Raw genomic sequence first — 26,819 nt, forward strand, 5'->3', positions numbered from 1 at the left:
AATAGTTCTCAAGAGTTTTTTTTTTCTTTTTGCCTTTTAATACTTCTCTTGAGTTCTATATTTGGAAGTCAAATATTTTGTTTAACTCTGGTCTTTTCATCAAAAATAAATGGAATTCATCAGTTTCATTGAATGTCCATTTTCTTCCCTGAAATAAAATGCTCAGTTTAGCAGGGTAATTTATTCTTGGCTGCATTCCAAGTTCCTTGGCTTTTCAGAATATCAAATTCCTGGCCCTTTGATCCTTTAAAGTGGAAGCTGCTAGGTCCTGAATAATCTTTATTGTGGTTCTTCAATATTTGAATTATTTCTTTATGGCTGCTTGTAATATCTCTTTTGTGGCCTGATAGCTGTGAAATTTAGATTCCTTGGGATTTTAATTTTGGGGTCTCTTTTATGAGGTGTTTGGTGAATTCTTTCAATGGTCATTTTATCTTTTGATTCTATGACAATCAGGCAGTTCTCTTTGATGATTTCCTGAAAAAATAATATCTTTATTCTTTTTTTTTTCTTTTTTTTTTGTCACGGATTTCAGGGAGTCCAATAACCCTTAGATTTTCTCTCCTAGATCTGTTTTCCAGGTCAGTTGTTTTCCCAATTAAGTATTTTACATTTTTTTATTTTTTCATTTTTTTTTTGGTTTTGCTTGACTGATCATTGTTGTCTCATTCAGTTATTCATTTCCATTTGTTCAGTTCTGAGTTTTAGTGAGATATTTTCTTTATTTGCTTTTTTTACTTCTTTTTATATTTATCCAATTGAATTTTTAAGTGAGTTGTTTTGTTCTATGGATTTTTTTTTCCATTTCACAAATAGTTTTTTACAGAGTTATTTTCTTTTTTTCCATTTCACAAATTTTGTTTTTTTAAGGAGTCATTTTCTTTTTCTGTCACAAATTCTGTTTTTCTGGGAGTTGTTTTCTTTTTCAATTTTATCAAATCTATCTTTTAATGAGTTATTATGCCTTTTCCAAACTTCTTGCAATGTTTTCTTTTCCTTTCCCCATCTTGCTTCTAGCTCTCTTTTTAAGATCCCTTTTAATTTCTTCTAGGAGAGCCTTGTGTGATAGGGACCACGTTATATCACCTTTTGGGGCTTCATCTGGAGACAATCTGCCTTTAGTCTCTTCAGGGTTTGAAATCTGTTCTTCTCTTTCACCATAGAAGCTGTTTATCATCAGAATTCTCTTTACTTTTTATTCATTAAAAAAAAAAAAAAACTTAAGGTCTGTTGTTAGGGCCAAGGAGATTTTCCAAGTTTCATCTATAAACTGTGACTTCCTCTATAAGTGACCCTTTCTTAGCTGAGTCAGTGCTGATTCACTTCAGGTGTTGGGTGGGTATGTCCAGGTCCTGTGAGACTCCAGCTTTTGTATTTATCTTTGTGTTTGTGTTGGATGTTTTCTAACTTCTCTGCAGCTAGGGCAGAATAGCCAACACTGCTGCTGTGGATTCCTCCCAATAGATTCTCTGCTGTGTGGAGCCTGCCCTGCCTCATGGAGTCTGCACCTCCCAAGAGAGTCTGCACCAACCAAGGGAGTCTGTACAGCCCTATGAAGTTTGCACTACTCTGGGACTCTGCACTGTCTGTGCTGGCATTTGTGCTCAGCTGCTTATGCTGGATGCCTCTCTCCCATTTCCAATTGAAAGATTTTTTTTAGTGATCTTTGAAATTATCTTCTGCTGGTAATTTGTTGCACTCCCAATATTTGTGGGTTCTGCCAGTCCAGAGCTAATTCAGAAGTTGGATTTGCTAATTAGATTGAGGATTATAGGAGAAGGTCAGAAAGAAACGTACGTTATCTCTGCCATCTTGGCTCCATTCTCAGAACTGATGAGGAAATCTTTTATTGGGGAAAAAATGAAAGCAAGAGAAAAGGGGAATGACAAAAGTTGAGATATCTAGGTAGTGTAATGAGAACAAAGACATGAACTTGAACAGACTTTGAGAGAGAATGGAGGAGACAAGGGCCTAGAGTGATATGATCCATGGATCATAAAGAGTCAGAGATGGATGAATGTCTGAACAACAAAAATGATTATGATAATGATGATAATGAATATAAGAAGTTTCTTATGATTAGTTCATTCATCTTTTTTCTTTCTGTTATTTCTAAATTTTCTTTATGTTGGGTTCTTATTTGATATTATTTGGAGATGAGATACTCCTAGGATACCTTTGAAACTACCATCTCCCCATGACCAAAATTAAACTTGTAAAGAAACCAAGCAGCTGCTTTTTATATCCCTTAATACACCTTAAGCTCCTTCAGGTTAATGTTTGCTTTTCACTTTGACTTTATATCCTAAAGTACTTAGAAAAATTCATGAAACATATTAAGTTCTTAGCAAATTTCTCTTGGATTAACTTTATTGATATTGGGAATATTATGTTATCTTTTTTTTCTACCTATGATGAATCTTTAGTATCAACATGTTTGTTGTAAAAGTGATAACTATAGTAAACTAAATAAAAGTTCAAAAGTGAAAATGGAATATCAGACCTGGAATCAGAAAGACTCATCCTGAGTTCAAATCTGGCCTCAGATACTGTGTGATACAAATTGTGTGCCTGGGTATGTCAGTTATCCCTGTTTGCCTCCATTCTGTGAAATGAACTAGAGAAGAAAATGGCAAACCACTTCAGTATCTTTGTCAAGAAAATTCCAAATGGAGTCACAAAGAGTCATACATGACTAAAAATAACAAGATTCTTGGGTGTCTTGTAGGGCAGGTAGTTCAAGTTAATTACAATCTTCTGGATGAGGAAATGAAGAGTCATAGACTGAGAGATAAAAAATGTCTGTCAAGATCTCTAATGCAATTCATCTTTTTTAAAGAAAAAAAAACTGGGGGCAGAGCCAAGATGATGGAGAGAAAATAATTGACATACTTGTTTTACAAAAAATCCTCTCATCTCATTAAAAAGGGGGAGAGGAAAAGGGAAAAGAAAAAAAGAGTAATAAGGGAAGGGTACAAGAAAGGAGAAGAGATTCAAAGTGGGGGAGGGAGGGATCCTAAAGAAGGTGAGCCATGTGATACAAGTGGAGTGCATAAGTTTAAAACTGGGAAAGAGAGTTGGTGGGGCAAGCAAAAGAAAAACATAATCTGAAGATAACAAAATGGCAGGAAATACAGAATTAGTCATTTTAACTGTAAATGTGAATGGGATGAATTTTTCCATAAAGTAGAGGTAGATAGCTTGCTGGATCAAAAGTCAGAACCCTATAATATGTTGTTTACAGGAAACACATTTAAAGCAGGGAGATACATACAGAATAAAGGTAAAAGGCTGGAGCAGAACCTATTATGCTTCAGGTGAAGTCAAAAAAGCAGGGGTAGCCATCCTTATCTCAGATCAAACAAATGCAAAATTGATCTAATCAAAAGAGATAAGAAAGGAAACTATATCTTACGAAAGGGTAGCATAGATGAAGAAGCAATATCAATACTAAACATATATGCACCAAGTGGTATAGCATCTAATTTCCTAAAGGAGAAGTTAAGAGAGTTGCAAGAAGAAATAGGCAGCAAAACTGTAATAGTGGGAGATCTCAACCTTACACTCTCAGAATTAGACAAATCAAACCACAAAATAAATAAGAAAGAAATTAAAGAAGTAAATATAATATTAGAAAAATTAGGTATGATAGATCTTTGGAGAAAACTGAATGGAGACAGAAAGGAATATACTCTCTTCTCAGCAGTCCATGGAACCTATTCAAAAATTGACCATATATTAGGACATAAAGACCTCAGAATTAAATACAAGAAGGCAGAAATAGTAAGTGCTTTCTTTTCAGACCACGATGCTATAAAAACTACATTCAATAAAAACTTAGGGGTAAATAGACCAAAAAGTAATTGGAAACTAAATAATCTCATCTTAAAGAATGATTGGATGAAACAGCAAATTATAGACACAATTAATAATTTCACTCAAGATAATGACAACGATGAGACATCATAACAAAATTTGTGGGATGCAGCCAAAGTGGTAATAAGAGGAAATTTTATATCCTTAGAAGTTACCTGAATAAAATAGAGAAAGAGAAGATCAATGAATTGGGTTGCAACTAAAAACCCAAATTTTTAGAAAAAAGACCAAATTAAAAACCCCCAATCAAATACTAAATTTGAAATTCTAAAATTAAAAGGAGAAATTAATAATATTGAAAGTAAAAAAAAAAAACTATTGAACTAATAAATAAAACTAAGAGTTGGTTCTATTAAAAAACCCAATAAAATAGATAAGCCTTTGGTAAATATGATTAGAAAAAAGAGGGAGGAAAATCAAATTAGTAGTCTTAAAAATGAAAAGGGAGAACTGTCCACCAATGAAGAGGAAATTAGAGAAATAATAAGGAGTTATCTTTGCCCAAATTTATGCCAATAAATTTGATAACCTAAGTGAAATGGATGACTACCTCCAAAAATATAGGCTTCCCAGATTAACAGAGGAGGAAGTAAATTGCTTGAATAGTCCCATTTCAGAAAAAGAAATAGAACAAGCTATTAATCAGCTCCTTAAGAAAAAACCCCCAGGACCAGATGGATTTACATGTGAATTCTACCAAACATTTAAAGAACAATTAGCTCCAATGCTATATAAATTATTTGATAAAATAGGGAATGAAGGAGTCCTACCAAATTGCTTTTATGACACAGACATGGTACTGATACCTAAACCAGGTAGATTGAAAACAGAGAAAGAAAATTATAGACCAATCTCCCTAATGAATATTGATGCTAAAATCTTAAATAAGATATTAGCAAAAACACTAAAGAAATAACCCCCAGGATAATACAGTATGATCAAGTAGGGTTTATACCATGAATGTAGGACTGGTTCAATATTAGGAAAACTATCTGTATAATTGGCCATATTAATAACCAAATTAACAAAAAACCATATGATCATCTCAATAGATGCAAAAAAAGCATTTGATAAAATCCAATATCCATTCCTATTAAAAACACTTGAGAGTATAGGAATAAATGAACTTTTCCTTAAAATAATCAGTAACATCTATTTAAAACTATCAGTAAGCATCATATGTAATGGGGAAAAACTGCAACCATTCCCAATAAGATCAGGAGTGAAACAAGGTTGCCCACTATCACCATTACTATTCAATACTGTATTAGAAATGCTAGCTTTGACAATAAGAGTTGAGAAAGAAATTAAATGAATTAGACTAGGAAATAAGGAGACCAAATTATCACTCTTTGCTGATGATATGATGATATACTTAGAGAACCCCAGAGAGTCTACTAAAAAGTTATTAGAAATAATCTACAACTTTAGCCAAGTTGCAGGATACAAAATAAAACCCACGTAAATCATCAGCATTCTTATATATTGCTAACAAAATCCAACAGTTGGAGTTACAAAGAGAAATTGCATTTAAAGTAACTACTGACAGTATAAAATACTTAGGAATCTATCTGCCAAGGGAAACTTTATGAGCAAAACTACAAAGTTTTCACACAAATTAAATCTGATCTAACCAATTGGAAAAATATTAAATGCTCTTGGATAGGGCAAGCAAATATAATAAAGATGACAATACTACCTAAACTAATCTATTTGTTTAGCACTATACCAATCAGACTCCCCAAAAAAATTATTTAATGACCTAGAAAAAATAACAACAAAGTTCAGATGGAAAAAAAAGTCAAGAATTTCAAGGGAATTAACGGGAAAAAAAATCAAATGAAGGTGGCTTAGCTGTACTAGATCTAAAATTATATTATAGAGCAGCAGTTACCAAAACCATTTGGTATTGGCTAAGGAATAGATTAGTTAATTAGTGAAGTAGGTTAGGTTCAAAGGACAAAATAGTCAATAACTATAGCAATCTAGTGTTTGACAACCCCAGAGACCCCAGCTTTTGTGATAAGAACTTACTGTTTGACAAAAATTGCTGGGAAAATTGGAAACTAGTATGGCAGAAACTGGGCATCGACTCGCACTTAACACCACACACCAAGATAAGGTCAAAATGGATTCATGGTCTAGGCATAAAGAATGAGATTATAAATAAATTAGAGGAACACAGGATAGTTTACCTCTCAGACCTGTGGAAGAGGAAGGAATTTATGATCAAAGAAGAACTAGAGATCAATACTGATCACAAAATAGAAAATTTTGATTATATCAAAATGAAAAGTTTTTGTACAAACAAAACTAATGCAAACAAGATTAGAAGGGAAGCAATAAACTGGGAAAATATTTTTACAGTCAAAGCTTCTGATAAAGGCCTCATTTCCAAAATATATAGAGAATTGACTCTAATTTATAAGAAATCAAGCCATTCTCCAGTTGATAAATGGTCAAAGGATATGAACAGACAATTCTCAGATGAAGAAATTGAAACTATTTCTAGCCATATTAAAAGATGCTTCAAATCATTATTAATTAGAGAAATGCAAATTAAGATAACTCTGAGATACAACTATATACCTGTCAGACTGGCTAGAATGACAGGGAAAGATAATGCAGAATGTTGGAGGTGATGTGGGAAAACAGAGACACTAATACATTGTTGGTGGAATTGTGAATACATCCAATCATTCTGGAGAGCAATTTGGAACTATGTTCAAAAAGTTATCAAACTGTGCATACCCTTTGATCCAGCAGTGTTATTTACTACTGGGCTTATATCCCAAAGAGATCTTAAAGAAGGGAAAGGGATCTGTATGTGCACAAATGTTTGTGGCAGCCCGCTTTGTAGTGGCCAGAAACTGGAAACTGAATAGATGCTCATCAATTGGAGAATGGCTGAATAAATTGTGGTATATGAATATTATGGAATATTATTATTCAGTAAGAAATGACCAACAGGATGATTTCAGAAAGGCCTGGAGAGATTTCCATGAACTGATGCTGAGTGAAACGAGCAGGGCCAGGAGATCCTTATATACTTCAACAATAATATTATATGATGATCAATTCTGATGGATCTGACCATCTTTAGCAATAAGATGAACTAAATTAGTTCTAATGGAGCAGTAATGAACTGAACCAGCTACACCCAGCAAAAGAACTCTGGGAGATGTCTAAGAACCATTACATTGAATTCCCAATCCCTATATTTTTGCCTGCCTGCATTTTGGATTTCCTACACAGGCTAATTGTACAATATTTCAGTCTGATTCTTTTTGTACAGCAAAATAATAGTTTGGTCATTTAAAAACAAAACAAAACAAAACAAAACAAAAAAACTGAGATCTAAGGTTTTTAAATGTTTAGTCCAAAATTGTACAGCTATTAAGTGACAAAGAGTGAAATTTGAATCCAGGTCCTACTGCTTTAAATTAATTGGTCTTCCAAATGTATATTTTCTGATTTCAAGTACTCTTTATCTTTATCACCATTATTTAAATGTACCATAAAATTTTCTCCCTGAGTTTCTGATAATTAAATTTATATTCTATTTATCTATAGACAGATCCTATATCCTCTATAACATTGTCAGCTCTTTCAGGACAAAGACCACTCCTTATCCATTGTTGTTTCTTTGACCACCAAGCATAATGAATTATAACAGTAGGAACCTACTAAACCTTAAGCTCCATGAAGTAAAGGGCTATATCTTTTCTAAACTTTTTAATCTCACTTAGCAGATTTCCCTGGATAAGAGCAAGAAGTGCATATTATTTTTGGTGAATGTGGAATGAATAAATGACAGCTTGAATGTCACAGTTTACTCAGAGTAAAATGAATGTAAGTAGAGTAGAGATATTTCACAGTAGTTCAGTAGCTGCTTATTGTTGGAATCCTTACTAACTGCTAACTAATTAGAGTTGATCTAATCTTACAAGAAGATGTTTTGGGCAGAACCTGAAACAAGGTACTAAGTAGAACTAATTAATACAAGGCTTGTGTTCACACCTTTACTCATTGGAGTTCAATGAATTCACACCTCCCTTGAAGCTCTTTGGGCCAGAGCATAAATAGAGCTTCAATGGGCCAGTCAAGGAAGTTCTTCAGAGTGAAGAAGCTACAAGTCGAGATTTCACCGAAATGACATGAAGAATGGAGCTGGCTGGAGGCTGAAGAAAGCAGAGGCAAAGGCTGAAGGACAAAACCTTTGGATTTGGCGACATTCGGAGAGAGCTCTTGGAACCAAGCAGAGAGATATGCCTCTAAGCTAACCGGGCTATATTGGAGATAATAAAAGATCTGAACTTTTATCACCTGGCTGCATTTTGAGAAGAAAAAGCTCACCACATTTTGGCGCCCGAACAGGGACCGAGTCAGATCCATCTGAACTAGATCACAACAGCTTATGTTATATATTTACTGTGGTTTTATTCTTTTAAAGCTACTCTTGTCAGCAGCTTTCAAAGGAGTTAGGGAATAACAGATAAAGTTATCAAAAAAACTGTCATAAAATGATGCAGTTTCAGGGTGATATTTTTCATTAAATGCAATCTCAAAATTCATATCTTCATGCTATTCTTTTATTCTTTCTCTGGGCCTCCTCTCCCACTTTCCCTTGACCTTTGAACATTTGTTTTCAAACTTAGGCCATATTTTATCTCTTTTCCCCACATTTACCTTTTAGAATTCTGGCTTTGACCATTTGCATACTAGGTTCCTAGACTTTCTTTGTTGCCATTTTGCCCTTTGTAATTGCTGACTAATCTCTGTCACGTGCCATTTGGGAACAAGAATAGAATGATGACAGAACAGTTATTTCATAGACTAATAAAAATCTTCCTTCTCCTGTAGCCACAGTTCTCTACCATGTATTTCAAAGAAACAGCTCATTTCTCAGGAGTTAACATTCTGATCTATAGTTCTTGGGTTTAATTTCTAATCTGATTATTGAAAGCTTTTTTTAGGGTGAAGATTTGGTAATGTGGATATAATAATAGTAACTAATTAGAGACCTGTCTTTCTGCTTGGTTCTGAGAGCTCCTGCAGCTTTGTCCTTTGCCTCTGCTCCCTTCAGCCTCCAGCTAGCACAAAGATGAATCTGTCTCTCTTGCCTTCCGAAGTAATTCTCTCCTGGCTCTAGCTCAACTTCGACTCGTGGCTTCTTCTGACTTGACTCTCCCCTCTCCATGTAATTCAGCTGAATTCTCCTCACTGGGCCTCTGCTTTCTTCTTATATATCAGAAAGCAGGATTATGGGTTTTCTCCCATAGTGCTCTCTGGCCCTAGGAGCTTCAAGGGAGTTGTGAATTTGGATATCTCATACTAACCCTGAAATTTCCCAAAATGTGTGAACTCCAATGAGTAAAGGTGTGAACACAAGCATTGTGTCAATTAGTTCGACTTAGTACCTTGTTTCAGATTCTGGCCCAAAACATCTTCTTGTAAGATCAGATCAATAATCTATCAACTCTAATGAATTAGCAGTTTGTAAAGATTCCAACAGCAACTCATACCTACATATTCTAACGTTTGTAAAGTACTTACTCCACAATGCCTTGATGAAAGAAATAGAACAAGTATTGTTATCCCAAGTTCAAGGTAAGGAAACTTAGGTTTTAAGAAGTTAAGTGGATTGCTTATGGTCATAAAATTAGAAAATTGACCTATGGAATTGAAATTTGGTTTCTCTTAATCCAGATTAAACCTTCTCTCCCCCCACTACCACACTACCTCTGAACATGTTGAAATGAGTGATATTACAATAAAAGAACAAATTTATGTTACAATTAACTATCTTTGCCCTGACCTGTTGGTGGTCTCACAGTATATAGATAAGTTGGACCCTAATAGTATAGTGCAGGATGTACTTTAAAGAGAAAGTTGAAACTATACTAAAGAGGAAAAAACGGTAGGAAAGGTATCCATTTTGATAAAAATGTATATAAAGGAATTTAATGTTGGAAGAGATACACTAGTAAGAACACAAAAAGGTCCCAGATAATGGATATTAAGGATAGAAGGATACCAAAGTTATGAGGAAGAGGGAAATTTCAAACTTTGTTAATTAAAAAAAAAAAAGCAAAGCAAAACAGAACACAATATTCGTTAAAAAAAAAAAAAAGGAATCAATCTTTATAGCTATTCTTTAATTTATAAGAATTTTTGTGTTTTCTCTATTTACAAATTAAGAACATCATGAATAAAAATACTAGTAAGCAACCAAAACACTTTTGCAAGCAATATTCAAAAAAGGATCATATATCTATCATTTTACCACTGGTTTAAACATAAAAAGTAGAAGAGTTTATTGTGTATTGTATTTTTATGCTTTATTTTATTATTTTAAAAATCCCTTTTGATTTGGTAGAGAAAAATTTCTCCTTAATAATTTTTTTCAACAATTAACTCTAATTCATACATCAAAATAATTGAATATTCCCTAAAAACATACAAGGAACAGTAATTCTGTTCAAGAATACTATGATCATAAACATCTGGTGAAGTAAAAAAACTGGAGATATATGCCTTGTTCATCAAAGGTGCTGATGTAAGAAATTCAGAGGTTAAACAGTGTTCTTCTATGGATAATTAGGTTCTCCAGATAGTCCATTGCATTGATATCATTAATTCCTATATCACTGAAGAGATGCCTGAAAGAAATATACAGTTACTCACTGTATAAAATAAAATTGATGAATATCTATTATTCAGATTATTTGTAATTGGATAGATAGCCTATAGAGTTTGTTAATATATATGGAACTCTTTATATATATATGAGCATATTTATACATACATCTATAATTCAGAAGCTTATATGTATATATAGATATCTGTCTGACTCAGAAAATGCAGATAGAGAAGCAATCAGGCCTAGAGTTTAATTGGAGAATGAGAGTGCATAGGATTACCTTTGGGAAATTTTAGTGCAACTTTAATGGCTGCCTCCTCCCTTTTCCCATGGAAACAAAGGCCTATGAAGAAGAATATTAGTATATTCTGCTGCAATTCAGCTGCATGCTAGCAACATATTGAATGCAAAATTCTCCAAAGAAATTAATATTAATATAATAGAGAGATCCATGGCAATGTATATGATAAATGTAAGCAGGCTGCAATATAGAACCATTTTGAACAACAGGAGTAAAATATATCTTCAAGGAAATATATGATAAAAAGATTAAATGGAATGGTTATTAGGCAAGGATAAAGGAATAATGGAGAGCCAGATCATTCCTCTGATGCCTTTGATATTTTAGTAGAAGAACAAAGGAAGGCTTCAGAGTGTTTTGAGTGATCTCTTTGGAAAATTTATGGGAGCATATGGTTAATAGATGGACAGGATTAGGAGGCATGGGTAGGTTTCAATATAGTTCTTTGAATAGATCTCCAAAATTGTTGAAACTTCAGATGCACTTGAATACGAAAATATCAAAGGAGGAAAAAAAAAACAACTAATTCTAAATATTTAATAGAAAGTTTGAACATAATTTAATACATAACCAAATGTTTTTAGGATAGAATTTCTCTTTCTAAAAGCTAGGACCTCTTTGACAGAACAGAGTAGTCAATCTACGGATACTTAATTTTTGCTTTGAAACTTTTTTTATACTCTGCACTTCAAAATTATTCCAATGCTTAATAAGAATGATGATGCTAATTTTAGTAATTCAATAATAAAATGTTTGTTAACTATTTCATCTAAATTACTTATTCATGCCAGACAAACAATTAAAAAATAATAAAAGAGAATAGTGTTTAGATGCTCCTGGAAGATCTTCATGCCTTTTAATTGAGGACTGTTGTAGACAACGGATGAATTTCTCCCCTCCCATATTAGGTTAAAATGGTGCACATCAGCAGAATTCATTTAAAAGGTTCTTAAGGATAAGTTCTTTTCAGGACTAAGTCCACTCTAAGGCAGTCTTTCTTTCCTTCTCATAATGTCTTTTTTTCTCCTTATTTTAGCCAACTCTGGTTTGGTTGGTCTGCTAAACTTCTTTATGGATCTAACCTGCCAATCAGTAGTTAACCTCCCACCCTCACCCGCCATGGAATATTTTCTTTTTCCTGATTAATTATGAGTTCCTCTAGGAAACTTTTCCTCACTAACTATATGTTCTCCCTATGCTATTTCATTCTTGATACTCCTTGTCTATTTTGCCTCTTATTTTGTCTATAACTTCTTCTCCTTAATAAATCTGCCTTTTAGCAAAGAGAATGGCCATTGTGAATTTGTTCCATGTTTATTTTGAACTAAGTATTGCTGCCCTGCCTCATCACTAGGAGTACAAAGATTAATAACAATCGTTTTCCTCAAAAAACTTACATGCTACTGGATGAGGGAGAGGTTATACACCATGTCTACCAATAAATTACTGCAAAGTACATCTAGAGTGATACAAATTAATTTTAAGAGAAAGACAGAGTCTACTCTGGGCATTTGAGAAAACATCTCATTGCTTTTTAATTTCATGGACTGGATTTTTTTGGTACTAGAGATTTTGTATAAAGGCCTACATGTAAAAGATAGAATATGTTCCAAGACATAATACTATTTGCATACAGCAAAGCCATGTTATTTGTAAGGAAAATAAGCTAAAAAAAAAAAAAAAAGGTTCTTAAATTGTTGAGCTTTAAGTTGACTTGTATATTCTAATGATTACAATTCAATGAATATGTTGTTGCCATGGATTGTGGCAGTTAAAAAGGTTAATTGCTTGCTGTGCCATTGTTTAAAACATAAGAGTAAAACTCACAAGTCAGCGATAATGACCTTGTATTAATCAATTGTGTATCCTAAATTGTGTACCTAATTTTGTTTGTCTCAGTTTAAAAAAATACTTTGCTACATAGAAAGAAGTTTAAAGAAAGGGCAGTTTAGAGACTAAAAGCTTCAGGACCTTATGAAGGAAAAATGATTAAAAGGGGTTGAATTATTTATTGCCTAGAAATGAGGAAGGACATGAGAGATAGATACAAATTAATGAATGGTTTTGCAGAATTCATTTGCACGTTCTTCTTCATCTAATCTCTTACCAGAACAGGAAGACATTTATTGAAATTAAATGACAACAAATTTTAGGTTGTTGGAGGTACTTTATTCTTTGTATTCTATGAAAGTCATCACCACTGAATATCTTTAAGATATATTGTTCAAAACATAAAAACTTTAAAGCAAAACTGCTTAACCATTGTGTTATATATTAATTTTGATGTTACTTATTTTGAATTCATTGGGCAACATTTTATGCCAATGAGTGCAAGTTTTAATCTTTATCAACACCTCTCTTTATCAATTGACAATGACCATACATACCTTGTTATTCTTGGATGGCTTTTGAGCTACATAGGTTTATATCTTTATTTTATTATATGAACTTAAATAAGATTTCTCCAATAGTTCCTTCCCTTTCTTGTGTTCAAATTTTATATTATAATGTTAACATATTGCATGCTATAGTTAGAACAGCACATGAAATATTTTGATTATCTGAAAAATTAACATAATTCTATCATTCTTTCTGTGTCCAGATGTTTAATTTATGTGCCAATGGCTTTGCCCAATTAATCTTTGACCTTTGCCCCACAATGCTGTCTTGTGAAGAGGTAGAGCTATAATGTATCTGACATTTAGTTGCATCCTTTTTGTTGTTGTTGTGTTTTTTTCAGTTGTGTTCATTTCTTTGTGACCCCTATTTGGGATTTTCTTGGCAGAGATAGTGGAGTTGTTTGCTATTACTTCTGCAACTCATATTATAAATTGTGAGACTGAGGCAAACAAGATTTAGTGACTCATCCAAGGTCATACAGATAATAAGTGTCTGGATTTGAACACAAATCTTCCTGATTCCAAATGCTTTATCAGTATCATCTCAAGATAGCAAATACATCTCTATCTACTTCAACAACAACAACAAAAAAAAAAAATGGGAAAAAAAAGAAAAAAAGTCCTCTTTCTTTTAGGAGAAAAAAAGCACCTTATATCATAGCGTCTTTTCCAACTATTATCTAGGTGATTTTTGAGAAGTTGTTTGATCTCTTGTTTTCTCTTTTATTAGATGGTAATAATAATAGTCCCCTCATCCTAAGGTTGTTTTGAAGTCAAATAATATCCCAAAATAGAGATCAGATTTTACATCTCTAAATTTCTTCTGCTCCAAACTTTCCTATTTCTATTGAAAGCAGAGACAATTTTTCAGTCAGCCAAGTTCCTAATCTCCATATTGTTCTTAACTTCTCTTCTTCATCCCATATTTCCAATGAATTGGCAAATCTGTTCCTCTTGGCCTCTTGTTTTTCTATTTCCTCTGATTAAATAGTGTCAGTCTTTTCTTTGTTATAACTAATAGAATTTCTGTGTAAATCAACTGGCCCTGGGATTTTTTTTAATGAGTTCTTCTTTATGAGTTTTTCTTTATGAGTTCTTTATGATTTTCTCAATGGATTTTTTGACAATTGATTATTTTCTTGTTTTGATATTCTACTATAAGTTTAATTTTTCTAAAAATGTCATGCACATCTGAGGAATATGTATATTCTTTTCTATTGTTATTATTATTATTCAGTAATCACCAGAGTTCTATCATTTCTAACTTTTCTAAATTCTTTTTAGGTCCTTACTTTCTTATTTTTGTTAGCGTTATTGAAATTTGAAAGTGGTATATTGGGATCCTCCCACCATTATAATTTTACTATCTTCCTCAAATATTTATTTATATTATCCTCTAAGTGTTTAGATGATATACAACTCAGTACACATAAATTAATTTACTTCCTGTAATAACTTCAGGAAAATTAAGTTTTCCTATTTATCTTTTTAATCAAGTAAATTTTATGGCTTTTTGATCTGAGATCATAATTACCCTCCCTGATTTGTAAAAATGTTATCCGAAGAATAATAAAATTTACTCTAGGACTTTATTTTCATTCATACTCTAGAACTTTATATTCAAGTGTTTCTTGTAAAAAACAAATATAATGGATTATGATTTCTAATTCATTTAGCTATACTTGTCCATTTTATAGATGAGATTATTCAATTCATATTTATAGTTATGACCGTTAATAGTTTTCCTTCATCCTATTCACTTAGACTTTTTTTTTCTCTATCACCTATTTAGATAAAAGAGAATCAGGTTAAAGGAGTACTCAGGATCAGGGCTCTTTATGTGATATAACCAACTTCCTTTCTCCTATCTCCTTATCCATTTAACTAGACCCCAGTCATGTTTTTAGTTTCTCCCCTTATGTTCCTTCTTTCCTTTTCTCTTTTTTCTCTCTTTCCTTTCCACTTGGCTGACCCTCTCTTTTTTTCTCTGTGTCCTTCTCTATTCTCTTCCTTTTTCTCCCTCTTCCTGAATTTGAGATCATGCTTTTGTTGGAGTTGCTTCCATTCTTGAAATCAGAGGCCTTTTCATAATTCAGTAAACTTCTGAGATAGTGACATAACACTAAAACCTATGGTTTTGCCTAGGTAGTGCAGTACAAAGAGCCTTTTGTCTAGATTTGAGAATACCTTACTTCAAAACTGACTACAGACACATATTACCTGTGTGATTTTGGGCAAATCACCTAGGTTTTTTTTTTTGTTTGTTTGTTTGTTTGTTTGTTTGTTTTGTTTTGTTTTTTGAGAAGGGGGACTCCATTTTGTTAAATGTAAAATGAGGACAATAACAGCATCTTCCTCATAGAGCTGTTCTGAAGATCACATCACATAATGTTTTTAAAGTGCTTAGCACAGTGTCTGGAAGATACTTGACTTATATAAACATTGATTCCCTTCCCTATAGACTGTTGTATATAACAGGTATTTTACTTAGATATTAGGTTATAGTAGAAACTCAGGAATTGTAATGTCTATCTTTCTTCCTAAAACGATTTGCTTTTTGGCTTTTCAAACTTTACCTTCTCTCACATAGTTAGATCTACTCAGGTAATAAAGCTAGAGCACTGCCTCAAGGTGACAGGATACAGATACCATATGTTATCACCCTAAGGCAAATCTTGAAAGGAAATTCTGGACTATAAAAACTGTTAAGAAATGAAGCAGTGAAGAAGTCAACTTGTAAGATATTTGCTATTTAAATCTTCTTGTAAAAGAAATACAAAATCTTGGAAGTTGAGTTTGCATGTGAAGAATGACTTTTAAACTGTAGCAGGATCAAACTTGTTACTAGTCCTTTCTCACACCACATTATATGACCCTTATTCATATTTATGCATACTTTGAAAAAATTCTTTATTTGTATGTTTTTAAAAAGAAAAAAAAATCAACATTCTCACCAAAACTATATACTGCCTATTTGAAGAGATTCCTCTTGCTTTTTTTAGTTTGTCAAGTTGCCTTAATATGGGGGGAAGAAAGTGATTTTTTTTTTAAAAGAGGTATCAATTACTTCAAAGTGACTAAATATTGTGTTTCTTGTAATTTAGTTGAAAGAACTATATATTTTAAGATAGTTCTTTTTTTTTTTTCTTTTAAAACAGTTCATAACTTATTTTTCCAAGACTGCCTGGGCTTTGTAGATACACACATGGTAATTCATATTGATATTCTAAATGATTATTCATTCTTTTCTTTTTTTATTTTTCTCTTTCTTTTGTGAGACAATTGGTTAGGTGATTTGCTCAGAGTAACATAACTAGTAAATTTAAGTGTCTGGGCCAGATTTGATCGCAAGTCCTCCTGACTTCAGTGCCAGTATTCTATCTACCTTGCAATCTAGTTATCCCTAGATAATTATTCATTTACTAATTTCTGAGCTTGGAGAGTAATGAAAAAAAATTAAAGGCAATTATTTTTACATACAATAAATCCTCCATTACTGATTTGGAAGTCATTGCTGAATCAGTTTTCTGTGGACACTGACAAAAAGTAGGAAAATTATAACATGAACCTAAAATAGCTTAATTCTTCCCACTTCAGATGAAAAATGGGTAGTTGATATAAAAGTGGAATAAACACAAAACAGAACCATTTTTTACTGAAGGTAATCAATGTAAATCAATTGGCACAATAAAAAAAGAAAGAAAGCCTAAGTGTTGTGCCTGTAATGCTGGAGAAATTGAGGCAAGATAGAGATTAGAGATTTTTAATAATTTATTTATTGGAGAGCTTAATTGATTGACTGGACTTTCATCTCAAAGTATCCATTGTTGAATGTGAGACTCCCAGGTTTTTTTATAGGACTCTAGTAAGAAGAGAAACAAAAACAGGAGTCAAAGAGCAGGAATTTTCAGGGTTGGACCATAAATTCAGTCCTAGCAGGATGGGGGTGAAAACTATACATTCTTACTAACTAGGAGGCCAGAGTCAGGATGTCTGAACAAATAGAAGTAAAGATGTCAATTAGGTATCTGAGATAGTCTTATCCTTTGGAATGTTTGGAGTGAGTAGTACAGACTTAAGGGACAGGAAAAAAAAAGCTGGAGTTTGCATACTAATTCAGGGCAATGGAGATATAATTCAGGGAAACTGAGGTAGAACAATTTAAGGAGACTGTGGCATAACAGAACCTACACTACATTTGGTATCCATGCTATTTAAAGATTATGGTGATAAAAGATAGAACAACATTTCCTAATTTTTTTTCTTTCATTTTTTTTAGGTTGCTTCCAGCTATGTAATGTTTTCCGATCCCATGAAATGGAAATTGACCAGTGCTTGCTGGAGTCCCTACCATTAGGCCAGCGACAGAGGCTGGTGAAACGTATGCGCTGTGATCAGATAAAAGCTTACTATGAACGAGAAAAAGCCTATCAGAAACAGGAAGGATCTGTGAAGAAGCTGAAACATGGGAAGAATCATAAAGTCCATTTCAATCTTGTTGACATGATACAGGATGCAATCATCCATCACAATGATAAAGAAGGTATATATCACACAACTTGTATGTGTGTGTGTGTGTGGGGGGTGTAATATGGAGATGATTATTAAGTACTATTTTCCTGAATATTTTATTTTAGGTGGCAGCTCCCCTCTTTGTAAAACAAATCATAAAGAGCCTGTTTTTTGGTTTTGGTTTTGGTTTTTTTTTTTTGGAAATTAGTTACTCTATGCAATCATGCCTCTATGGATATGGCAGTAATAGTAATATTTATCTGGAATAATCAAATTTTATCAAACACAAGGTCCTGGTATTGTTTTCTATATCTGCCATAGTAGGTGTTGAAAAAATACTGATTTATTAATGGCTTTACATTTATCCTAAAAGACAGGCTTATTTTCCTCAGATGAAATATCAAAACTGACTAACCTATAATGCAGTCATGATTTAAAGCAATCAAAATGTTCAAGCTGAAAGAGACATTAAAATTTATCTAATCAAATTAATTCATTTGATAGATGAGAAAATTAAGATTATGGAAATATTAATGAGATGCTCAATAGCTTAACTAATAAAGAAGGTAGGTGGTACAGTAGTTAATAATGCTAGCCTGGAGTTAGGAAGACTCATTTTCATGAGTTCAAATCTGGCCTCAAATGCTAGTTGTGTGACTCTGGGCATGTCATTTAACCCTGTTTACTTCAGTTTCTGAAATGAAAATGAGCTAGAGAAGGAAGTGGCAAACAAATCCATCATCTTTGCTGAGAAAACCCCAAACTGGAGTAACAAAGAGTTGGATGTGATTAAACAACAATATCATTCATAGTTCATTATAGAACATAGATTAGAACATAGGTCTCCAACTTCTAGCCTGATGATCTTTCCACTGCATCACTTTGAAATTAAAATTTACAAGATTTTAAAGAAGCTAAAAAATTCATGTACTTCTTAAAATCTTTGCTTAATTCATACCTAAATCTAGTTTTGTTAATATTAGTTTTATCTTAATATAAACCAAGATCTTTTCTCTAGCAATAATCACTAATTGTTTAGTACTTTAAGGCTCACAAAGTTTCATATGAGCAGCTAAATATACTTCCCATGAAATATATTTGCACGTGGCTCCAGGCTTGGATTAGACTGAGGCAGAGGTAGAGTCAGAGCACTGACAGTGGGATGGGACTATCAATCTGGTTCTAACAGGGTAGGGGGAGGCACTGTACATTCTGATAAGTAGGGAAAGGCTGGGGTCATGATGTCTAAGACAGGAGGAATGAGGTTTTACTGAGGAAAACCAAGGCAGGACCATTAGAAGGGAATTGTGACACAACAACATGAGTTTATATTCTAAATATTGATAGTTTCATAATGAGCTCTTTATATACTTTCCACAAAATTTTGCTTCATAAAAATTATCTCATGTGTCTACAGACATGAACTCTTCTGCGTATTTTGTAGCTTTTTATATAGTATTTCATATAATTGAGGAATTGATTCATATTAATTAAACCTTTATGTAACCACAAATGATTGGAGAAGCTTAAGTTGTTTTAGTTTGCTGGAATCCCCAAGTCATTGCAGATGGAGTTGTCAATGATAAAAAGCCTTTTAAAAATCACGAAAAATCTCCACTGCTGCTTAAACAATCAATAATATAACTATTGAATATGTTTATTTGAGTAAATAGAAAATGTTTCCTAATGGGATTCAGAAAGAAAAGGAACTCTCTATCTTTTATTGTATTGAAGGACATTGTAGTGGTGATGAAAATTCTTGAAAAATACAACATAACAATGCTAGGCATCTATATAACACTTTAATGTTTGTGAATAATTTTATAAATATTATATCTTTTTATCCTCACAACAATGGTAGGAAGTAAGTCCTATTATATTCACCCTTTTATAATAGAAGAAACAAAGCTTAAATTACTTGCTCAGGGTGACATAACTAATAAATTTTGAACTCAGATCTTCCTGAAAATAGGTCCAGTGCATTATCTGCTTCACCACCTAGCTGCCTCAATTTTAGAAAAAAAAATTTTTTTCTATATATGAATTAGAGAAGCATAATATAGCAACTGTGTATGTTTATAACAGCTTTATAATGTTTATAAGATATAAGAGGGTGAAAGTGCTTGTCATGAAAATCCTTAGCTCTGTCAAATTTTTTAATGTCAGAAATGAATATGATTTCATCAGTAAGAAGATTAAAGAAATATCATCTAATTTGTCCCTGTATTTGAAGGATCATGGGATCTTTATATCTGCCTTGTAATTGAAATCTTTCATATATATATGGTCTATCTCATTAGATATAAACTCATCAAGGGTGGGCATTTTTGCTTTCCACATAGTAAACACTTAATACATGCTTGGTTATTCATTTATTCATAGAGTAATTCACTCTAATCCAAAGAATATTGACTTTGGACCAGAAAGCCTTGATTTAAATTCTAGCTATATACTATAATATTTGAATGACTCAGTGATTAACTTAAGTTCTCTGGACCTCAGTTTCCTCATGTATAAAATAATGTGGTTGTATTTGATGAATTCTAAGTTTCTTTCTTATTTTCAATACTGGGATAGTTACAAAAAGTAGAGCAAATAATGTGGTTGTTCTTCAGAAAATGATTGATTATCAGCAGTAACTGAAACTTATTTGTGCTATCAGCTACTAGTAGTAGACAAAAAAAAAAAAAAAAAAACCCAAAAGAAACAAACAAACAAAAAAAACCTTAAAAAGATAGCTACTGCTAGTACCTGAGTTAGATAAATAAATCTTTGCTGAATAAAAGCTCCTTTGTCTTTTTAGGACATTGCTAATATCCTCTCTTCCCTAGAAAACTATATCTAGAAGTGACCAGGTTTTGTATTATTGGTTTCATTTCATTCAATTTTTGAAATTCAAATCAAATGACAAATCAAAAGTCTTACAGTAGTTTCTCTTATGGGAATCCCTTCCACCATAAGAGACTTGACATTTGAATATGAATGTCCTACAAGCGGCATACATAGAATAGCAGTTTGTTACCCCTTCAATGAAAATAGATTTTACTGGCGCTAGTATTTTTTTATTACCCCATAAAATTATTAATGCACAACTTTCTAAAGTAATTATATTACATCAGAAAAAAAAATTAAATGAGAAAGATTAGTTTGGGTTGTTAGTTTGAAGAATCCATTTGTTTTTGTGAATGACCAGGTTGTTTCACAAATGTTTCCACAATCCAATCATTTTTCCGGGCATGGAGATAAACAGAAATATGCTTACGTCCTGCCTAAATTTACTAATTCTTATCTGCTTTTATTGTATATTGAGCATATATATGTAAATTTAAGTCGGTGCCAACTTTAAATTTTGTTTCATATTTGCTGATTCAGGCTAAATAAAAACAAAAATTTTTTCCCAAAGGAATCTAAGCCACTGATGTTGCCTGTGTCAGAAAAAAATTTATAGCATACTATTGAAGAATCAATTCATTTTTTTCTTTCTGTTGTTTGATTTAATAACCATCATTTTTTTTCCTAAGGCTGAACATAGTTATTGTCTTTGTCACTTCATTGTTATATTCTGATTGTTAATGGTATTTTATTGTCAGCAACTTGTCATTTTAATGTGCAGTGACATTCTGAAGTAGACACTATAACTTATTTGTTCCCCCATGAACTATTCTGTATCATTCTTTGAGAAGAACTTTGACTTCCAATGTAATTCTATTGCATCCCCCCCCAAAAAAAAAAAAAACAAGAAGAAGGAAGAAGAAAAAGAAAGAAAGAAAAGAAGGAAGGAAGGAAGGAAGGAAGGAAGGAAGGAAGGAAGGAAGGAAGGAAGGAAGGAAGGAAGGAAGGAAGGAAGGAAGGAAGGAAGGAAGGAAGGAAGGAAGGAAGGAAGGAAGGAAAGAAGGAAAAAAAGAAAAAAGACCGGCAACGAGAGATGAAATTGAAGTTGGAGTAACTATTTTAGATTTGTGCATTTTCTGTATAACCATTGTGTTCTCTCATATTTTGCTTAACAGTGACAGAAATAACTGTATTGTAGTCTCCACAAAACAGATAATTCCTCCCTCCAGCTGGAGCCTTTTATTCCTAGTTGGCATCCTGGATCCCAACTCTAATTGCAGATGGAATTGCCAGAGGCAGAAATATGTTATGTGTGAGTGACAGGTGTCTCTTCTCCCTTTCCCTAGTCACACAATTTTTCTTCCACTACTATTTCTTTCTTCTCTTGGTTTGAGAAAAAAAAATCATTTGAAATAACAAGGAAGAACAGAGAACAAGGAGAAAAAAGTCAAACTTCAAAGTGAGCTTGCTGTAAGCAGATACTGAAACAGTGGCACTAGATTTGAAATCAACAAATAACCCTTTAGAAAGGGACCTGCATATGCCAAAATGTTTGTGGCAGCCCTTTTTGTAGTGGCTAGAAACTGGAAAATGAAAATATTATTGTTCTGTAAAAAATGACTAGCAGGATGAATATAGAAAGGCATAGAGAGGCTTACATGAACTGATGCTGAGTGAAATGAGCAGAACCAGGAGATCATTATATACTTCAACAACAATACTGTATGAGGATGTATTCTGGTGTGAGTGGATATCTTTGACAAAGAGAAGATCTAATTCAATTCCAATTGATCAATGATGGACAGAATCAGCTATACCCAGAGAAGGAACACTGGGAAATGAGTGTAAACTATTTCCATTTTGGTTTTTCTTCCCAGGTTATTTTTACCTTCTGAATCCAATTCTTCCTATGCAACAAGAGCATTTTACAGTTCTGCACACATATATATTGTATCTAGGATATACTATGACATATCTAACATGTATAGGACTGCCTGCCCTCTAGGGGAGGGGGTAGAGGAAGGGAAGGGAAAAATCAGAACAGAAGTGAGTGCAAGGGATAATGTTGTAAAAATTACCCATGCATTTATACTGTCATTAAAAAGTTATAATAAAATTAATTAATTAATGAATTGATTTTTAAAATAAATAACCCTTTAGGAGACTCAGGGGGATAGATCGCTAGGCCTGAAATCAGGAAGACTTCTGACTTCAAAACAGACTCAAACACTTATAACTGTATGACTCTGACCAACTATTTAACCTCTGCTTGCCTTAATCCACTGGAGAAGGATATGGAGAACTATTTTAGTATCTTTGCCAAGAAAACCCCATGGACTGTATTGGCATGGCATGCTATGGTCCAGTGGTCATGGAGAATTGGATACAACTGAACAATAACCCTTCAAATGCCTCATTTGATCACTTTAGTATCCTGGATAATTAACAGGAAAATCTGCTCTAAATAATCTGAATGAGAATCCAGAACTGATAGCTCAACATAGTACTTTATGTTGAATGAATGATCCATAATTATTAATTAATTTATCAGTTAATTGACTACACATGCTCTTATTTTTCACTCCATTGTCTGGAATATCATTAGCGAACCATTTAGAGAGCTATTGTTTCCAGAACAGTTTGTCATTAGTCAAAGAATGATTTCAGTTGTCTCATTGGAGTAAAAATGACCTAATATTTCAACATGATTTTTTTAATGGGATTTTATTTTTCCAAATACATGCAAAGACAGTTTTCAACATTTCATCTTTATGTTCCAAATGTTTCTCTTTCTTCTCCTCCCTCCCCACCCAGAAAGCAAGCTATCTGATATAGTTTAAACATGTTGCACTATCCTTTTGATTGAGACTATCTATATTCTCTAGCCCTTTGCCTTGCACTCATTAGAAAATGCATAACTTCATGGAAAAAATGGCATAAAATCTGGCTTCTTTGTTTCTATTACTGTAGTGATAAACTACATAATACTCAGAAAAGTATTTCCTTTGCAAAGATGTAAATGTTGAAAAATGAAAGTGTGTAATTTCTCAACTCTTCAGCCTATGGATTCTGTCTTTTCTAAATAGAGATGATTCTACTGAATTTTTTTTCAGTAGCAGCAGCAGTATTGATAGGCTTCTTGGTGATTAATATTAATTTTTCACTCTATACTACAACTATTTGAATTAATATACAAGATGACTAATTCAGTCTATTAGCAGTCATTATTAAATACCTTCTTTAAACATCTCCAACATAATTGGAAAATCTAATTAGAGAAAGAACTTATGCACATACAGTGACTTAAAGAATAGCTATATAGCATAACTGCAATATATTAGAATAAGTATCACCATTAGGATGAGGGAAAGCATTGTATTTTTTATAAATTCTCTTTTCATTGAGTAGTCATACAATTATAATTGTTGTGAACAATGAGAACAGCTAATAGACACTGAGAAAAGCTATTAAATAATTAATCAGTTCTATATTTGTGAAAGCATGACTTGACCAAATATCTTGGACCTCCCTTTGAAAATATAAACTATTTCCAAGTATCAAAATAGAAGAGGAAATGACAGATGTCCACTCTATAGATTTAGAATGTTAACTTTATGCAGCTCATGACAGATGCTGAATTAAGCAAAACTGGGCATTTTTCATGGACATGTTGTTATGATTAGTCAACCATGATATCTTCAGTTATTGAGTAACAGCTGTTAGGTAATTACAGCTATCCATTAAGAAAAAGTTATAAAAACAACCAAGAACTGAAAATATATTTTATACATTATGTAGATTCTGAATGTGTTTAATCAAAGACTTAATATTTAATCATTTTAATTCATTCATTAAACATTTATTATGTGGCTCATATATAAAAGAAATGTCATTATTAGGCAAAATGGTTTCAAAAGAAAAAAGATATGATCCCTACTTAAGAGAAGCTGAAAGGTTAAAATGATTCAACTTACATGGAACAAACTATTAAAACAAACTTCTAAAGTAGTGTATAATGGGTATGACAATGTGAGATATATAACCTTTGCAAGAGTTCTGAGAGTATTTAAAATGAAGGAAAAAATGATTGTAGGGGAATCATTTAAGATGAGTTTTCAGGTGAATCTTAAAGGAAGTTTAAGAGTAATTTTGGTTAAGAAGAAGTTAAAAAGAAAAAAACATACACACACACACACACACACATTTGTTCCAGTTATGAGTGATAGTTTACCTTAATTCACAGTCAAAGCATGTGAGAGAGAATATTAGGAGATCTATCACTCTGCTATAGATTATCTTTCCATAACAACCCATTAATTTTCTAAATATTCTTGTACAGGCACCTATCTCTGATAAAACTGCATCAAAACTGTTTAAGATATATGATTAAGTAGACTTTTTTTTTTACTAAAATTTTTCATTCACAAAGAATATGCATGGGTAATTTTTCCAATATTGACCCCTGCATAACCCCCTGTTTCAAATTTTCCCCTTCTTCCCCCCATGCCCTCCCCCACCCAGCATCCATCTGGTTGTGTAAGAAATATCAGATCAAGAAGGAAGAAAAAGGAGACTTTTGGCCAAGATGGTGGAGAAGACACACACACCTACTTAATCTCCATCTTAGCTCTCAGAATTTATTTCATGACAAGGCCTTGGAATTAGTGCTTGACTGGAAAAGAAACCCCACAAATAATTACCAACAGAAGACATCCTTGAAATTCGCCAGAAAAGGTCTGTTTTTGCTCGTGGGTGGGAATGGTCAGATTGGGTGCAGGCTGAGGGCAGGCAATAAGAGCAAGGCAGACAACTGACATTGAGCAGACCAGAAGGGGGTGGGATGTGATCTCTGCCATTTCTACAAAAAGAACTTTACCACAATGTGGATACTTTGCCCTGGCAACAAACCAGTAGATCAGCAGAGAAGCTGGAAACACAGGAGGTAAAGACTATAATCCTGAAAAGCTAGGGTCTCTCAGGACCTGGCTACACCCACCCACAGTGTCTCAGCATGCTCTCAGAGTCTTAGAGCACAGATACAGCACAGCCATTGCTGTCCTGCTAGTGCCTCACTGCTGCCCCCAGCAGTCTGTAGAGGAAGCTCAGTAATACCATCCAGTCCCCTTTCAAAAAAAAAAAAAAAAAACAGACTGCATTTGATTTTTTGCTAGTTTGTCTTCTTTGATTCTTCTCTGAGAAAATGAGCAAAACATTAAAACAGACTCATTATTGATAGTTTCTATATGGATAGAGAGCAGACTTTAAGCCCTGAGGAGACTAAAAACATTCTGTCTCCAGAAGAATCCCCAAAAGGGGATATGATCTGATACTCAACACACAAGACTCTCATAGAATAAATTAAAAAGGTTCTCACAAGAGAGCTAGAAGAAAAATGGGAAAAGGAAAGGGAAGCTTGGCAAGAGAGTCTGGATAAGTCATCCCACTCATTTAAAGATTGACTGGGTAAAGAAATCAAATCCTTGAAAAACAGAATTAGTGAATTGGAAAAAGAAAATAACTCTCTAAAAAATAAAATTGGTGAAATGGAAAAAAAATTCCATAGAACAAAACAACTCACTTAAAAACTCAATTGGACAATTAGAAAAAGATATGAAAAACTGAGTGAAGAAAATAATTAATTGAAAATCAGAATTGAAGAAATGGAATTGAATGACTCAAGGAGATACCAAGAATCAAAACCAAAAAAAAAAAAAAAAAAAAAAAACAATGGGAAAAAAAAGTCAAATACCTTCTTGGGAAAACAGCAGACCTGGAAAATAGATCTAGGAGAACCAATCTGAGAATTATTAGTCTCCCTGAAGAATGTGATGAAAAAAAGAGCTTGAACACTATTTTCCAGGAAATTCTCAAAGAGAACTGCCCAGAAGTTATAGAAACAAAAAGTAAAATAGACATTGAAAGAATTCATTGATCACCTACTGAAAGGGACCCTAAAATCAAAACTCCAAGAAATATAGAGGCTAAATTCCAGAACTATCAAACCAAAGGAAAAATATTACAAACTGCTAGAAAAAAATCAATTCAAATGTAGAGGAGCCACAATAAGGATTACCCAGCATCTAACAGCATCCACATTAAAGGATGGAAGAGTCTGGAATCTGATATTCCAAAAAGCTAAAGAACTTGGTATGCAGTTAAAAATAACTTACACAGCCAAAATCAGCATTTTTTTTTTCTGAAGAAGATGGACATTCAATGATGTGGTTTAAAATCAGCTGGAATCAGGAATTCGGGT

The 26,819-nt window shown here is 33.0% G+C and overlaps 1 protein-coding gene across 1 annotated transcript in view; it reads left to right on the forward strand.

The window, feature by feature from the left end:
• MYO16 (myosin XVI) overlaps positions 1 to 26,819 on the forward strand; it is a 722,870-nt gene that overhangs the window by 17,513 nt on the left and 678,538 nt on the right. The window contains exon 2 of the mRNA XM_051984178.1: positions 17,499 to 17,762. Coding sequence (XP_051840138.1) covers positions 17,499 to 17,762 — 264 coding nt within the window. The remainder of the gene's footprint in view (positions 1 to 17,498; positions 17,763 to 26,819) is intronic.

Source organism: Antechinus flavipes, chromosome 3 (genome assembly GCF_016432865.1).
Source record: "Antechinus flavipes isolate AdamAnt ecotype Samford, QLD, Australia chromosome 3, AdamAnt_v2, whole genome shotgun sequence".
Classification (NCBI taxonomy): domain Eukaryota; kingdom Metazoa; phylum Chordata; class Mammalia; order Dasyuromorphia; family Dasyuridae; genus Antechinus; species Antechinus flavipes.